The sequence below is a fragment of the Balaenoptera acutorostrata genome, chromosome 13 (assembly GCF_949987535.1).
Source record: "Balaenoptera acutorostrata chromosome 13, mBalAcu1.1, whole genome shotgun sequence".
In the NCBI taxonomy this organism is placed as follows: domain Eukaryota; kingdom Metazoa; phylum Chordata; class Mammalia; order Artiodactyla; family Balaenopteridae; genus Balaenoptera; species Balaenoptera acutorostrata.
This window is the reverse complement of record NC_080076.1, coordinates 52,867,493-52,885,001: the sequence shown is the minus strand read 5'-3', so window position 1 is coordinate 52,885,001 and position 17,509 is coordinate 52,867,493. Positions and strand designations below refer to the sequence as shown.

Genomic DNA, 17,509 nt, shown 5'->3' with positions numbered 1-17,509 from the left:
ATGGGCTTAGTTGCCCCAAGGCATGTGGGATCTTCCCGGACCAGGGATTGAACCCATGTCTCCCGCATTGGCAGGTGGATTCTTAACCACTGTGCCACCAGGGAAGTCCCTCGTTGTTGTTTTAATTTAGAATTCCCTAATGACATATGATGTTCAACATCTTTTCATATGCTTATCTGCTATTCATGTATCTTCTTTGGTAAGGTGTCTGTTCGGGTCTTTTGTCCACTTTTCAATCAGGTTGTTCACTTCCTTATCGTTGAGTTTTAAGAAGTCTTCCTATATTTTGGGTAACAGTCCTTCATGAGATTATGTCTTTTGCAAATATTTTCTCCCCGTCTGTGCTTGTCTTCTCATTCTCTTGATGTCTCCAATTTTTCATGATCACAGAAATGCTACAATGAACGCTTTTATATGGTTCTCCCTCCTTACATGCATTAAGAGTTTCTCTAAGGTAGGCACCTCCAAGTGGAATTTCTGCAGTGAGGGTATATTTACCTTCAAGTTTACCAGGTATTGCAAAACTATTTTTCAAATGGTTTTCAAACACTCACACCAAGCTACAGTTACCAGTGGAGTAGTATATTAGCATTCCTCTGCCTCTACATCCTCACCAATATTTCGAATTGACCAATTTTTAAATCTGTGCCAATCTGATATGTGAAATGGTAGCTCACTGTTTTAATCTGCATTTCACTGATTGCTACAGATGCTAATTATCTGTATTGATAAGTCCTTTCACTTCTGGTTTCTGCTTCTCCTCTCTTGTCTAGAATCCTTTCTTACCTTAAAGTCATAAAGACATTCTATATTTACTTCTAAAAATTTCCAAGACTAGGATTTTCACTTTGTTAATCAAAAATAAAAATTAGATGAATAATTAATTTCTCACTCCATTTATCAACTAGCCCACTCTTTCCCTTAATGATTTGTAACAACACACCTGTTATATATCCACTGTCCACATGGATGGTTCTGTTTCTACACAGAATGACCTCTCTTCATCCTGTCAGGCTGTCTTTTACGTCACATCTTTTGGTACATTTATTCCTAGGTACCCTACTTTTTGTTGCTTTTGTGAATGGGATCTTTTTTCTAGTAAGTTTTTTTGTTACGTTTTTAACTGATCATTATAATTAAATTTATATGTTGCTCTTATAGTCAACAACTTTGATGAATTATTTTCTTATTTTATTTATTGTTTTTGGGCACATTCTTTATTCAGCTGCATCTAATCTTTTAATCCACTTAAATGACTATTTCTTTTTTTTTTTTTTTTTTTTAATTTTTTGGCTGCATTGGGTCATCGTTGCAGAACGTGGGCTTTTCTCTAGTTGTGGCGAGCGGGGGCTACTCTTCGTTGCAGTGCGTGGGCTTCTCATTGCAGTGGCTTCTCTTGTTGCGGAGCACAGGCTCTAGGCACGCAGGCTTCAGTAATTGTGGCACACAGGCTCAGTAGTTGTGGCGCGCAGCTCTAGAACGCAGGCCCAGTAGTTGTGGTGCACGGGCTGAGTTGCTCTGTGGCATAAGGGATCTTCCTGGACCAGGGCTCGAACCCGTGTCCCCTGCATTGGCAGGCAGATTCTTAACCACTGCCTGCCTGTTATATATCTTAACCACTGCGCCACCAGGGAAGCCCTATAGTTCTATTTCTAATCTGTTCATTCTTTTCCCTTAGTGTCCTATTCTTTTAGAATTCTTTCATTTCAGTCATTTTCAATAAACATGACATGGTCTTTTTCAGATTGTTCTATGATTTCTAGTTGCTGGGTTACCCTTTCTCCTATGTGTTACACCTGCTTACTTTCCCTTCTCGTGATCTGTTTCTTCATAGTCAAAAATCTCTCCTCTGCCAACTAGTTCTACCTTCCACCCCATCTCCTCAGTCTTGCAGTAATTCATGAAGTTATGCCTTTCATGTCCACTAGAACCAAAGTTCCAATGGTTTCTAAAATGTATAGAAATAAGCTTGCACGTACTAAAAATTTCCATGTGGGAACTTATACTTAGGAAGGAGTTAAAGCAAATACTTTAAGGAGATTGTATAAAAGGTTGTAGCTCAAGTCCCAGGATACAAGCAAAGCAACAACTCACATTTCAAGGCCAATGGAACTAAAAACTGTCATTTTCACAGAGTTGACAGGACAACAAAAAGGGACAATTTGATCCACTGTCCTGATACCAAATATAAAAGAGGAATAATTTGAAAGTTTACTTACCATTGGCAAAACTCTCTCCAACATAGTATTGTAATTCTTTTACGTTTGTTTTTGTCTGGTTTGTAACAGGATCAACATAATCTTCCGTTGCTGTAACGTTCAGAAACTGACTTTGTCGAGGGCTACATGTCAGCTCACAAAACAGGTTCACTAGGTTATAAAAACAGGATGGACATCTAAAAGGAAAAGTAAACTACTTTGTATGATTTCACGGATAATAGGGCCAGCAAAAAGATGATTTAAAATAGACAAAGAATGTTTAAAATTTATTGTAAAACGGCAAATGGATTACCATGAGGACATATTAAACCCAGCAATTCCAAACCTAAAACCTCATGTTAAAATAAAGACACCTCTTTAGAAACTGCCCTAATTACTACATTTGTGCTGCCCAGATGTAATTTCAAAAAGAGACAAATGCTCTCTGAATTCTGCACTTTATAATATCAGACATGTTTTCTCTGTCTTGAAGTTAGAAGGACTTAGAAGCATCATGGTGACAATTCTGATTGAGAAGAAAAAAGGGAAAAAATGAGATTTACACATTAGAGTTTTCATCTTATAACCTACGGAAGGGCTCTCTTCTGATCCCCAGATAATCCTAGGCTCTCTCTAAACACAAGAGGATTTCCCTGTGACATGAGAAGATAAAAAGAACAGCAGTGGTGTCCTCTGGCTGCATGCATTTCAGAAGCACCCGGGTTTTCATAAGAACCACAACTGTCTGCTGTCTTCCAGGTTCAAAGTTTAAGCTTCTAATGTTGACCAGTTATGTGGCAGAAGACCTCTCCCTCCTCTTTGGTTCACCGTTATCTGCAAAAGCTATTGCTTCATCAGACTTGCATTCTTGCAACAAAACCAATCAAGATTGCTCTCTATTCTGAACCCATCCAGACGACCACATTGGACACAGAACAAGGAAGGTGTGGTCCCAGCCTTCAAAGCCTCTGGTCTAGTGAAGGAGCAGACACCCACGCTGACCTGCTTTCAGGAGTTCCATGCTTTACTGTGACAAACAGGAACGACAATTACACCAAACAGAATTCGCTCTTGGGGTGCACAGTTTTCTACTACTTTCCATAAATTACAAACCTCTTTCCATGTTACTCCATTTAACCTCTGCAATCATCAGTTGGGACAGCTGCATAGTATTCCATATTACCATCTCACTGTTTGCTATCATAAATAAAGCTTTGCTACCTCTGACAACACGGGGGAAACTTGGTTATCTTTTGATGTTTACGCCCATAATACCTCACGTAGAGCAGGTGCTAGATAAATGTATTTTGGCTAAATGACAGCTCCAGTCTGGCTACAGCAACATCCACTAGGCTTCCTTCCACAAGATAAGCTGGCCTGATTAGAGTCTCAACTTTCTGATCTATTATATTGTTTGCTGTCCTCAGAGAACAATTTACAGATGGTTTTCCACTCTATATTGCCGACTGAAAATCTGAGAAGCAAGGTTTCCTAGTGGACCTGTGCCCTGTCACCTGCAGTGACACCTGCACAGAGAAGCACATGTCCTTCCCATCCGCCTTTATCAGGGTGCTCAACGTGCTGTTCTAAAGACCACCACCAGTTCGTTCTTCTGCACATTCGAGAACTGCTGGGTAAGCTTAGAGAACATGTATTACGAAGCCCTTTTCACTGCCCCGGTCACACAGAACACACTGGATGGCAAACTAATTTTGACAAAACCAGCCGACTCTGCCAAAACAAGCTTTGAGCAGTTACCAAAGGCTCTACCGAGGCCTGGGTCACCATAGGAAGAGAGAACCACGCACAAAGCAGGGGAGGGAGGCAATGCAGAGGACTGCACGGAGGAGGGTCTCAGGTCAGAGAAATGGGCAGGACCCCCTCTCCTCCCCACAGCGCGAAGGGGCTCAAGTCTGAAAGGACCCAGACCCCAGTGCAGGTCCCCTTTGGGATGAAGACATATCAGAGGAAAACCAAGTAGCAACTCTGAATGTAAAGAGAGAGAGAACTGAGTCTGATAATTATTACTTTATCAGAAGTTACTGTTTATTTCTGAGAAGTCACAAGATAGCGTTCTTAAAACAAGAACTAACTTTTAAACTCATTTTTCCTGCATGCCTGGCGGTCAACCCACCTGGACAGAAACTGCAGAGGCAGCTGCAGGTTGTCTTTCAGTGTCCGAAGCTGCTGAACATCACAGCAAAGACTGACGTTGCCGAAGAAGAACCCTGGACAGAGTTCCTTTCGGGTGAGAAAGCACGGACATCAGAGGAGCACAGTTAAAGAAGGACAAGCATTCCTCAAATATAAGACCATTTTATTCATATCGCCCTTTTTAGGTACACAAGGGTGAGACACCTATATGCAAAGTGCTTGCAGAATTCTTTTAAAAGGCTATCAGATTTATAACTAGGGATTCACAAAAGTAGAGGCAGTAGCGGCATTTTAATTTTTTTTTTTTCTAATTGGGAAGCTCACTTTCCTCCCTTGACAATCATTTTACCTCTTTTTAGGTTATTTGGTTAAGTTTAACCAGAATGCTATTTACTCTTTCCATCAGTCACTCCAGGAAATGTCGAATGCCTTTAATAATTCTGATGAAAGGAGTTAAGTCCAGATGACCCGCTACCGTGTCAACTGCAGCCTCTAAGACCAGTCTTTCCACCTGGATTTTTCCAGTTCTTTTCTAGTATCCCTGTGTATCAGGGATGGTGAAAGAGACAACAGGAAACAGATTCCTGGTAGCAGCCAAAGTTCATAGGCTCTTGGTGGAAACCGGAGGAATCACTACAGTGAACAGAGGACAAGGGAGTCACAGCCACTTAGCAGCCTCGTCCACTCAAGTCCTGAAATCTAGGAACAAAAAGAGTTAACTTTGAGTGTATTTCGAAGAAGCTGCTAAAGCAACATCTGAGGCACCAAGATCAGTCCCTAAGTAGTAACCTGATAATGGGAAACTTTATGAGCAAGGTATAGTCAGCCCCCAAAAATTACGCCTCTGGAGTTTTGTTATCTCCTTTGTGCTACAGATAAGAGTTTGGGATAAGAAAAGCCCATTCATTTCATCTCTATCCCCACCCCACGGTAATATTTAAGGTATAATTGCAGAGGATCTCTGATTAGCATTTTGTGTTCCCAATGCCCAAGACAACTAACTCACCTGCACCAGGTCATAGCCATCCTCTGGCAACGGCTTTGGTGGCTCAGAATATCTGCAATTGTACCTCTTATCTCCAGATGCAATTCCACACTCTCCATACCAAACACAGGACTGTGAAAGTACCTACAAAAGTCAACCCAAAACTCGCTTCATTAGGGCCTCAGGGATAACACAAAGTTCCACAGCAAAGGGTACCCACTCAAGCCCCATTCACAGAAGCTTCCAAGGTTACCTGCAAAGCCAAGTAACAGCAAGAGGCACTGGGTAGTTTCACATTTTGACAAATATTAATTAAAATAGACCAAAATGGACTTGTCAAGTCAGTCAGCGAAGGAGGTAATAGAAATTCCTTATTTACATGATTTCTACTTCCTGCTAGTTTATTTATTAATAAGAGGAAGCTACAGTTCCACATAAGAGTCACTAACAATCAGTGAGGAAGAAAGCAAGATAGTATGTGAGTCTGTGATTACTAAGGCTCTATTTTTGCACATCTGTATAAGGAACTGTGTCAGGTCTAAATAATGAAAGATCGTTTGCGTATCTGTTAAGGTTAATTAATATCAGCACACCATGAGTAACATGAAGAAAAGACCGTAAGGAGGACGAGCAAGAATGAATACCCTGTCCTCGAGATTTAAGTAAAAGGCAAGAAATGTGCTCCCTTTAAGGAAAATCACCTCAGAATCTTAAAAATATAAAACCTCTTGTGTAAAGATTTCTCAAGAGCCACTCCTATTCCCCACGTGAGAGTCACACGGCAGTGGGGTTGGGGGGAGGAGGGCACCATGTGACTCATCCCATCAGCAAGGCCACCGAGCTCCACCAAGCTGGCCAGGGTCAGTGACCTTGCAATCAGCTATCATGTAGGGAAACAGGGACTGTCGAGAAGCAACCATGGATCCCAAGATACCTGGTGGAAAAGCCATTTTTAAAAAATCGGCATAGAAGCAAGAGAGTGAATTCCCTCCAGGGGCAGTGGCACGTGGGCCGCACACCGCAAGGAGTTAAGCTGGGCTGTGTTGGTCGCCAGCATCAAGACACAAATCCCACAACAGGCCCTGAAAACATGAAAGGAAAAACAGGCAGGAGGTTGAGGGGTGTTGAGGGGAAATCTAAGGGTCCAAATGACTTGTCTCTGAATTCATTCTTCAGATATTTGAAAACAGAAATTATGACTTACCCCATCTTGTTTCATTAAAAGTCATATGGTTAGGCCACAAGGAAGGGAAATTATACAAATGAGGAAGCAACAAGCATTTAACAACGCCATATCCCAAACCTCTGGCAAGAAGTTGCAAAATTCCATCATTTCTATGTAAAACGATAATTATGTCCTCATTATGTCCATAAACCTAGCGAATCTAGAGAAAGTAGTGCTCGTTCCAAAACTCTGGGTTTCCCACTAAAAGGTCATTATCCATCTACTGAAGTTTGAAAAGGCAAATAAGCTAAGGAGGGGTGACAACTGCTTATATTGACCTGTAATTTACATACAAGGGACCCGTCCCTTGGACTCCCCCTCAGAGAATTCTCAACAGACCAACAGGGCAAGCAGGTCCCGGCCAGGGGGCATTCTGGCAGTCACCCACAGGAGTGGCAGGAATCCAGTCATAAAATCGCAACTCTGGCATGACTAACAGGACGCGCATCTGGAGTCTAAGTTCCCCTTCCTCAGCACTTAGCACTCTATGGGAAAATAAAGATGACCCAATGTTGTTTGGTCCCTATTTACAAGATCATCCTTTATAATCTACACCATTTGTTTCAAAGCAAAGTTGTTTCCACCCACCAAGTAGAAGAGATGGGGCGGGGGGGTGGGGAGGAAGGGCTGAGGGCTGAGCTTGAGGGGCGGGAGATCAGGAGCCCTGGGTTCCTCAATAAATGTTGAGCCCGGCTGCACCTGGAGCAGGTAACCTGGCTGAGCAGAGCAGGAGTCTCCCACCTGTGAACTGCACTCATAACCCCGCTTACGTCACAGCTCTGGTGTGAACGCTGAATGCGGGAATAAAGGAGGAAGTGCTTAGGAAACGAGAAAGCACTACCACTCAAACGTAAGGAATTATTCTTAATGTCTTCCAACTGTTTTCTTCGGGGCCAGGAAAAAACTGGGCTTGAGTCACTGCTCTTAGGTTTGCTTTCCCAAGTCATCTACCTAAAGAAGCATGAGCCGGCGGGTCCCAAAGGTACTCACAGGCCACTCGCTGTGTGCCAGGCACTGTTTTAACTGTTCTTACATATTAACCCAATGAATCCTTACAACAAATGCATGAGGGAAGTTTTTTTTTTTTGGCCGCACCACGCGGCATGCGGGATCCTAGTTCCCCGACCAGGGATGGAACCCACACCCCCTGCAGTGGAAGCGCAGAGTCTTAACCACTGGACCGCCAGGGAAGTCCTGGGAGGTGCTATTATGCCCAATTTACAGATGAGAAAACAGAGGCAGAGAAGCTAAATAACTTGTCCAATAGCAGCAGAGCCAGGATTCAAACCAGAACATTCTAGTTCCAGAAACAGACTCTCAATAAGATATAATCAACCCTATAATTAAGGTCCTCCCCCTCAAGGGGGTCCATCACCCATCCCTTGTGCAGGCCTGTGCACTCACTCACACGGCTGCACAGGTGGGGAGGCCTCTTCCCCACCTCGAGTCTCTCTCCCCACCTCCCCTCGGCTCACCTACAGCTGAAACCCGAGCATCTCCTTCAACCGCAGGCCGGGCTGGTGCCAAGCCCCCCTGGGGACCTCCACCACCTGGCCTCCTCCTCATCCACCTGTTCAACCTCATCTCTGTGTTGGTCCCTTCACCTGCTCCTGCCCATGAAGGCTGCTCCATTTCACCCTCCCGCCCAGTCAGACCACCCCCAACTCCTCTCCAGCTGCACCTCCAACCACCTGCTGCACAGCCCACGTGCTCAAAAGGAAACCAGTCTTTCCTCCATCGCCAGATCCTCTTCATCAGGGGTTCAAGCCCAGGTACCTTTCCCACCAACCTCCCGGGAAGCCTTGCCGGTGCAGCCTCCCTCACCCCTTCCCCCCCGACCCCTTCCCTGCGAGCCCACAGCCATCCTCTGTCCACCTCATCACCTCCCACCATGTGGTCTGCTCCCATGGGGGTACACCACGCCCACGGCGCCCAGGCACTGGATAAGGGTGCCCCTGTCACCTCAATCCCGCAGCAGATCTGTGAGGCTGGCACTAAAGTAACACCATTTCACATATGAGGAAACTGAGGGTTCCACAGGTAAAGCGACCCATCTGAGGCCACATCTGAGAAACAGCAGAGCCAGACCCTGCCCAAGGCCTGGCTGGTTTGGAAGCTGGAGCTCTTACTCCTTATGCTGCACGAGGGTCACTCCTCAGTGGACCACTGACTAGGCCGAGCTCAACTATGCAGCCCGTCAAGAACCTACCTGACATCCGAACAACTGGGGTTTCCAGGCTCCAAAGCGCCACAGCACAGCGGTCGGACTTTATCAACGAAGACAACGGCTCACCTCAAGATCCCTGGAAGATCTCCTGGAACGTCAGGGCAGCACAAGCCGACACCAAGACCAAGGGCACGTCAAGCAATCAAGGGCTCGGGTACAGGCCACGTACTTCCTTCCTCAGGGAAGCAAGGTGTCTGGGTGAAAGCTGCCTTTACTCCGATACAAGAACACCTGGTGCTGACTTCACACCAATGATACTCACCTGGGGAAGGAAGTATCCTGCCCGATACTGAAATAAACCCACCAAGCTGGAGGTCTGCCAGAGCCCAAAGGGTACCAGACTGCATGTGAGCTCAGCTCCAGAGATGGACGGTGGTGGTAGTTGCACAACATGTGATGTACCTAATGTCCCTGAACTGTACTTTAACTTAAAACGGTCGATTTTATGTGTATTTTATCACAAAACATGAGCTCGGATGCCCTTCACCATGTAAGAGAAAAGCCCAGTGGCAAGGACTGCAGAGAGCACATTCTTGGTTATACTGAGATTAAGCAGAGAAGGGTGACTGTCAGTTGAAACACCATGGGTCTGAGTGTCATGCGACACAGCCAGAGTCTCTAATAACAGGTGTTGCCAAAGCTCCACCTGGGGTCGGGGGGGGGACAAGTCCAAAGAATGATAATTCTCCACAGTTCATCTCATGGGCACCAACCAGTCTTACAGAGCTATTCATGACCACAAGAACTATCTTATTTAAGCATTTAAACATTTAACCGACTCCTAAAATGTTAAATGAGTGTAGACTTTATTTTCCTTAATTACAGAGTACCCACCCATCACAAATATTCAAACATCACAGGTGTATATGAGATAACATTGAAAGCTCCCCCTTACTTCTCCACTGCCACCCCATTCCTCAGATTTAACCAATGCTAACTTATTAGATCTAGGCCTTCCGGGCTTTCAATTCCCTCCCACAGGCAAACCTGTAGAGATGTATCCACGCAAACACACACAAATGCAGTAACTTTTACATAATCTCTACTACCCTCCGTGACTGGCTGTTGACTCTACCTGAACTGCCTGTAACTGTATTTATCGGGGTCCCCAAGGCCAGACTCCAGCCCTTGTCTGCTGTCCTTTGTTGTCTCCACACTTCAGTCCCCGCCCCCCATCTTGGAACGGCCTCCCTTTTTACAAGCCTCACCCAAGCCTCACTGCCTCCACTAAATTGAACTCTGACTCCTATCACCTGGATCTGGTCATGGTGCTCCCCCGTCGGGTGAGCTGTCTTGGGGCATAGGCAGGTTGGCCCCAGGCAGCACCTGGCTGGTGCTCATGGGCATCCATCCTCACTGCTTGAGTCAGCAGGTGTCCTGCACCCAGAGCTCAGGCGAACCATTTCTCTGTGACTTACATTCCACAAGCTCCCCTGGGGATCCACCAGGACGCGGTGGATAAACTTTTCCTTAGAGGGCCAAATATTAAATATGGTAGGTTTGTAGGCCCTAAGGTCTCTGTGCTACATACTCAACCTTGTCTGCTGTAGCTCAAAAGTAACCACAGACAATGGGTAAAAGATGGGCGTGGGTGTATCCCAAGAAAACTATCCACAACTACAGGCTCTAGCCAGGTCATAATTTGCTGGCTCCTGCTCTAAGATCAAGGAGAATTTATACTTATGAGTATCACAAAGTTGTGCATGAGGGCAGAGGTTGCAAGAGTATTTTCTTGCCTTTGTCTCGACTGCCCTATAAGACCACAGAACCCTAAAGGGCAGAGCCCAGGTGTTACACTTCCTTTGAAATTTTCTGTAGTATCTCATCCAGTGTTCACTGATTCAGAAACTATCAAAACGTACAAGATGAGTTAAAGGAGCTTGACTGGATTATGTAAGAAGTTGCTTTGGCTTTAACCCAGAATTTAGTGGTTACAAGCCTAGACCATCTCTGCTTTTAAAGGTTAGGCCATATGGTTATTTCACAACACGCTCTAGAGTTTAATTATTGGATATATGACTGCACAGGGAAGCACCTTTCAATAATAATAGGAATAGTTCAGGAAAGTTAAAAAAAAAAATGCCCCTTCTGCTCTATGTCAGCAACTCTAGCAGCTGTTAAACAGACTCTAATTGGGAGCTCCCCGAAAGCACATCTTATCACATGGAGAAGCTCTGAACCTCAGCAACAGAATTCTATACTCCAGGCTGAATATTAACTCATGTTCAAATGCTTAATGAACATCAACCAAGTGCCAGGCACAAAGTTGAGTGATTTCTCCCTCATTGCCTCGTTTATTTCTCAGACACCCCATGGAGTAGTATCACAGAATTTTATAGGTAAGGAAACTGGAGCTCAGAGAGGATTCTCTGAGATCACATGGCTCATAAGTGACAAAACCAGTAATGAGAAACAAGATTTTGAACACCAAGTTAAGCATTCTCCTTCCTATTCACCCCCATGCCCACCCCGCCAGCTGCTGCACTGTTCAAACTTCAGCTCAGTTTGTACACGGACGTATCCTTAGATTGTGACAATGTGCTAGGGATGGGCTGTCCCCTCCACTATCATCCTACACAGGTGTCCCTCTTTCCACACAGCCTTGTTCACCTGCAGGACTAATGACTACCATTTACATACAACTCTAGGCAGCTGTCAAGTCCTGACTCACTTTCTCAGGACCAGTGACTGTCTTCAGCCCCAGGCCTGTACCTGGCCATCCCATGCAGATGGAGTGCACGGCCTGGTCCCCTCACCTCTGCTGCTGTCCTGGATAAGTAAAGCTCACGATGGAACCTGGAGACACACCCAGGTGCAGCTCTGGAAAGGGGTGGAGCTGAGGGGCTGGCCTGGCCAGTCAGGATAACCCAGGAGGCGGTGGCCCAGAGAATCCTGTCCAGAGACTAAGCTGCCTGCTGTGTCCTTTGGGGTCGGGTATGCAGACCAAGCAAATATGACAGGACATTTGGGGTGGAGGCTGGTCTGCTCTTTTATTGACGGAATTCTCTGGAACACTGTTTTATAGCCAACCTGGGGTAAACATATCCACATAACAAAGGATAATTTGTGTGAGCACCAGGCACGCCTTTAGATGGGTATTTTAGATATATTTTTCGAGTTAGATGGGCTCAGCCAATCTTCACTTTACAGATAACCCCTCCAGCTTGCAGTTTAACTGACTTGCCCAAGGTCACACTATGAGTTAGTGTTAGACATTTCTGAGCTCCCGCACTCACGAGTTTGAAAAATAATCCAAAAGCCACAAGGCTAAATCAAAACCATGGAAGTGGAGGGGGTGTATACTGTCCGCAGGTTTTTTCCTAAGGAATGTTCACACAACGTGACAATTGAACCAAGGGTCAGGCCAGTAGGCTAAATCCACCCCTGATCTATCACGGGCTTTTGGAGAAGCCACACTGGAGCCAGGAACATGCCTTGAATGTTACTGGCCAAGTAGAACATCTACTAAACACCCATTCAACAGAGCTTGCTAAATATGAATAACCTGGCAGCAATATTCTGAATTTCAATAAAGTAGAGCCCGGAAGTCAGAAGACAGTGGCTCAAGCCCCAGTCTGCCATTTACCAACTATGACCTTGAGACAAACTTCAGCCTTAATATCCACATCTGTAAAACAGGAAAAACAGCATCACACCTATCTTAAGGAGTCTTGGAAGGTTAAAACAAGACCAGAGGTGTCATGGCAATGGAGTACTATGCAAAAATTAGGTAATTCCTTTTTCCTTAGTCTCTTGTAATCCAAGATGCCATTTAAAAATATTGAGATAATTTACATACCATAAATTCACCGTTGAAGTGTACAGTTTAATGGTTTTTAGTAACAACTGGGTAACTTTCCCCCCTATTTTCTCCAGTTTTCCTTTCATCCTCCTGGTAAGCATTAATTCACCCTCCAACACTCAGCTCAAAAATGGACTCCCCATCACATTCTGTCCCTTTATTAGAGCACACTTTTCTTTGCATTGTAATTTTTTTATGTATCCACTCTTCCTCCCATCAACCATGAACAAGACAGGGATAGTAACTACTAACTTTTACACAGCACTTTACAGTTTACAGACAGACCGCTTTCTGGCTAGGTGATTCTTTCGATCTACTATTGTATCCTACACTGCACTCACTTCACATTTATGAAATTACTGAATGACGGTCATTTGAGTTCCTCTGTGGCCCAATTCTAAAGATTCCCTCTCAAATCCCCCAAGAGCACACTTGCATCAGAGAAAGCAGGGGTTTTTTGGGTTTGTGTGTGTGTGTGTGTGTGTGTGTGTGTGTGTTTTAAAGTTTTCTTGCCAAAGCAAATATTCTAAAGACTGAAAATAACAAGCATGTTCCAAGCAAAGGAAAGACTGTCGGGCCACCGTTGATCTTTGCAATCACCCAGACAACAAATGCAAATCCAATTCTGATCTCTACTAGCCTCTGAATGCCTCTCCGATCTTACCCCCTCACCCAAATCCATGAAGGCCCAATGATTTGTTGATTCAGGCCATGCTGGAGATGGTAAAATATAGTTCTTGCCCTCAAGGAGCCTGCAGCACGGTAGTTCAATTCAAACAATATTTCTCTGTCTTTCCACAAGCACCCTGAGAAGTAGGCGAAGTTGTTAACCCCATTTTACAGAGGAGGAGACTGCCTTTGCCCAAGATCACTCCTGGTAAGAGGAAGAGTCAAGACCCACACCAGGTCTTTTAACTCCAAGTCTTGTGCCAGGCCGTAAACGCTGCTGCTGCTGCAGCAGTTTAAACAAAGATTGAGAACTTCAGAGGGAAGGCATTCTAGTTGGGGGAACAGAATAACAATGCCACAGATGAAGATACTTTTGAACTGGGCCTTGGAAGATGGGCAGAGTTTTGACAGCAAGTAGTTTATTTGGTTGGAGAGCTGGTGCCCTTCACAGGTCTGTGGGTGAAAGAGCAGACGAGGCACCTGAGATCAGGCTAGAGATGGCCCACTCCAGGCTTCCGCACAGGTAATGTGTCATCTGTAAAACACCCCTGAAAAGCATCCCTTTTAGGAGGAGTGGAGGGAGGGGAAGGGTTACCCAGGAAAGAGGATTCTTTGTTCTGGGTAATATGACAAACACTGAAGGAATACAAAGACCTATTCAGCAAGGCGTTTTCTTTCTGCCCACTTGCTAATAATAAAAAGCCTCATTTTCCCTTGATTACTTATGTTAGTAAAATAACTGATCACAGCATCAATCAAGGAATGGGAGAGACTGGGGAAGATTACCCACATTCGCTCCAATTTCAGAAAGTTATTCTTCAATGCTCTCAGGCTGAAAGATTAACCCATTCCCGATCTCCTCAGGAAAAGCAGTTTTAATGACTTAATTCCTACCCAGGCCTCATTATGGTGCAAGTCTTTCAAGAAAAAGCTTATAAATATTACAGTCAGGAGAGATGTGTACTGCTTCTCAAAACTGCACACATTATTTGGATGAACACAAGGTTTAAAAACCACGCAGTCTTAGTAATGTGATTTCATCATCTGTAAAACTTAAAAGTTAAGGAAAGCAAAAATCCCCCACCCCCCCAAAGGTTATTTCAGACTTTATGAAGGACAGTTAGTCTGCAATTCCGTGACAGAACTTTACTGGTGCTCAGATTGAACCCAGATGAGCTGCTTATCACTGGTGAGAATTCTAAAAGCGAGAACCGCCCGCCCCCCCATCACATTTCAGGTGTGAGGAAATGCAGGTACTGAAAGCCTCTGCAGACATTAGGGAGCTAATCTTAAAAATATCAACAGGAGGGTCTCCAGTTCATATTTGCAAACCTTCTCAAGGCTTCCAGGCGTTTTGCAAGAAACTTGTGACCAACCTCTGACCTATCCCAAAGGTCCTAGGAGGAGAGGCACTCATTTACCATCAGCCCTGGCTGCTACCTTGAGGTAAAAGGATTTCAGAGATAAAGCTACTTAACCACGTGAAGCCTGCCTGTTAGATCCTAACCTAAAACTCTCGGGAAATTGAATAGCTGTATTTTCAAAGCAAATAACTGCTGCTATTTCTTGAGTTTTTACTACAGTGATGCGGTCTCTCCAAACATCATTATGCATGGAGGGACCTCAGTAATCATATGAGGTATTGCTTATCTTCAGAAAAAGTTAGGCTTGAAAGAGTAATGAGCCCAAAGCCACAGAGCTAGCAGGCCGTCTACCGGTTGACCCCATTCCAGAGCACCTCCCCGAAACCTGCTTTCCTCTGCCTCCCCTCCCCACCAGGTGTGTGCTCTTCCACAAGCCCACACCCCTGGCGACGCCCACACGCACATACAGGAGGCCCTTCCGGGGTCAGCCACACCTACCCCCCCCTGCTGAGAACTACGCAGCCGTCTCAGGAGAGCTTTTTCTGGTGCAGGAAACCCCTTGATCTGTCTTCCCCTGGGACTCACTGCCCCCTCATCACTGACACACCTATGAGTGGGCACGAGAACCTGGGATTCCCATCAGGATCTGGTTCAATCAGCACTAAATCCTTAGACATCCCTCCCGACACCCACAGTTTTAAAGGATAAAACTGTAGACACACAAATAGCAGCGAGGCGCTCATGCCCAGGGCTTCTACCAAACCAGAGGAAAGCCGACCCAGGGAGTTCCAGGCCCCATCCTCTCCACGGCTGGTATTGCGAAATCCAATTAACCCGTGCACCTGTCGGCCTCAGCTTCTCGAGATGTAAAGGGAGTGGGTAAGAGGTAACTTGCACTCTTTAGAAGACCAAGCCGCCTTCTGTAAAGTACTTAGGGCTGTTCCAATTTGGGGCCTGACGGATTGCTAACTTTATCTCCCCTCCCTCCTTCACCCTTAGGGGAGGAGGAGAAGAAATAAAGTGGTCAGATCTTCTAAACACATTTACAAAGAATTCGCGTGCATCTGGCAGAATTAAGGGGGGAAAAGGCAGGTTAAATAATACGAACCCTATTCCTCTTTGCCCATTTTCTTCCTCCTCTCTTCACCCCACACCCTTAATCCAGAAACGAGGTGACCACAGGTGAAAGGAGCTCCAAACAGGTCAAACAAGCAGCCCCCAGTTGCCACCGTCTTCCAGACCACAGGGAAAACTGCGTGGCCGGAGAAAGACACCGGAGAGCTGGGGGGGGGGGACCTCCAGGGGCTCCATCGCTAGACCAACTTCCCCGGGACCCGCTGGACCCGCGGCTGGTCCTCTCTGGGGCCGAGGGCGCCTGAGCCGCTGCACAGCCCGCCGCCCTTCCCGCCTCGCGGCCTCACCACGTCTCCCACAGCCTGCCCGGGTCGCCGGCGGCCGCTCACCTGTGCCGGGCAGAGCAGCAGCAGGAGGAGGCCGAGGGCCGGGCCGCACGCACTCATGCTGCCGTGGCGCCGGGCTGCAGACGTCGGTGACGGTCGGCTGGCAGGCTCCACTCGGCGTCCGAGTCTCTCTGGGTCCGGCGCCGGCGCCGGCTGAAGAAGAGAACAAACGCCCCTTGCGGCTGATTGCGCGCGCAGGTCAGGAAGGACGAAGGCATCGTCGGCTCCTCCCACTTCTGGGTGGGGCCGCTGCCCGCACGACCTGGACCCGCCCCAGACCTGTCCTGGGGCGAGGCCGACCCGGGTGGGGAGCGGGACAGGGGCGGGGCTAGTCGGGACCCGACCGCCGGATCCCACAGCGCCCTCCCTAGTCCCAGCCCGGCACTTCTCCGCCTTGCGGCGCCTGGGGGCGCAGCCCCGGCCCAGGGACTCGCAGACCCGGGCCCCTGAACATTTGGAATCCGGCCCGGGAAGGATACTTCTGGAGCTGTCCCAATGGCGTGTGGTTTTGATGCTTTAACTCCTTTCTCCCCTTTTTGTCTTTCCTCGATTGGAGACGGTGGGCGAGGTTTTAGCACATGGGATTGTGTGCGGACTATCCTCCCAATTAAGACGCCACTTCTCAGCGGGTCCAATTAGCCCCCTAAGCAAGTTCTCCTTCCAAACCCAGTCACCCAAAAGGAATCCATGCCTGGGCACTTCTAGCAAAGCGGGGGGCGGCGCCATGCAGTGGCCTGACAGTGTTGTGATCCGAGAGCTCCACGGGCGGTGCGTGGCTGTGGACGATACCTCAGAGCTACCCAATCTCTGTTTTCTGTCCTCTCAGCCCACTTTTGGAAAAGCGCTAGAACCGCACCATCTGCTGGCGGAGCCAAGCGTGGCAGGGAATGTGCGGACGTCAGAAGAGCCCGCCACCAGCCCGGGGGGAGGTTTGACCCAGAAGTGGGACCAGAGTCCGTTAAGTTCTAGGTGAAGTGAAGTAACACAGAGATAAAGAAGAAACATCTACTTTTTTAAGCCTTACACTTATTATAATCTTTTTACACTTATTTTTGTTATCTGTATTTCTGGTAACATTTTCCCTCAGATTTAATTATTAAAACCACTCAAAAGCATCAGTCATTTCCATTTTGAAGGTAAGGAAATGCAGGTATGGATCTCTTCTCCGCACAGTGGAAGCCAGTTTACAATGAAAAGACTAAATATCCATCTGTAGCGATGAACAAACCCAGTGAAGGTAGGACCATGATGCAGGTGACATTCCCATCCCTACTCTACAAAGCCTCTGATTCAGTTACTGATTTGCCTCCCCACCTCCTCAGCTCTGAAATGTCCACCTGTCTGGCTGGGGACTGAAATTATAGGGATTCCCTCTGGACCTTCAGCCATGACGACCCCCTGGCCTCATGCACTGGCTTGCTCTCA

General features: G+C 46.5%; 1 protein-coding gene across 1 annotated transcript in view; it reads right to left on the bottom strand.

Annotated features, from left to right (window-relative positions):
* The window catches only part of NPC1 (NPC intracellular cholesterol transporter 1), a 49,308-nt gene extending 33,045 nt beyond the window's left edge, over window positions 1–16,263 (bottom strand). The window contains exons 1-4 of the mRNA XM_057526303.1: window positions 16,088–16,263; window positions 5,359–5,481; window positions 4,333–4,439; window positions 2,220–2,395 (exon numbers count right to left, since the gene is read on the bottom strand). Coding sequence (XP_057382286.1) covers window positions 2,220–2,395; window positions 4,333–4,439; window positions 5,359–5,481; window positions 16,088–16,144 — 463 coding nt within the window. The 5' untranslated portion in view covers window positions 16,145–16,263. The remainder of the gene's footprint in view (window positions 1–2,219; window positions 2,396–4,332; window positions 4,440–5,358; window positions 5,482–16,087) is intronic.
* Between the last annotated feature and the right edge of the window lie 1,246 nt (window positions 16,264–17,509).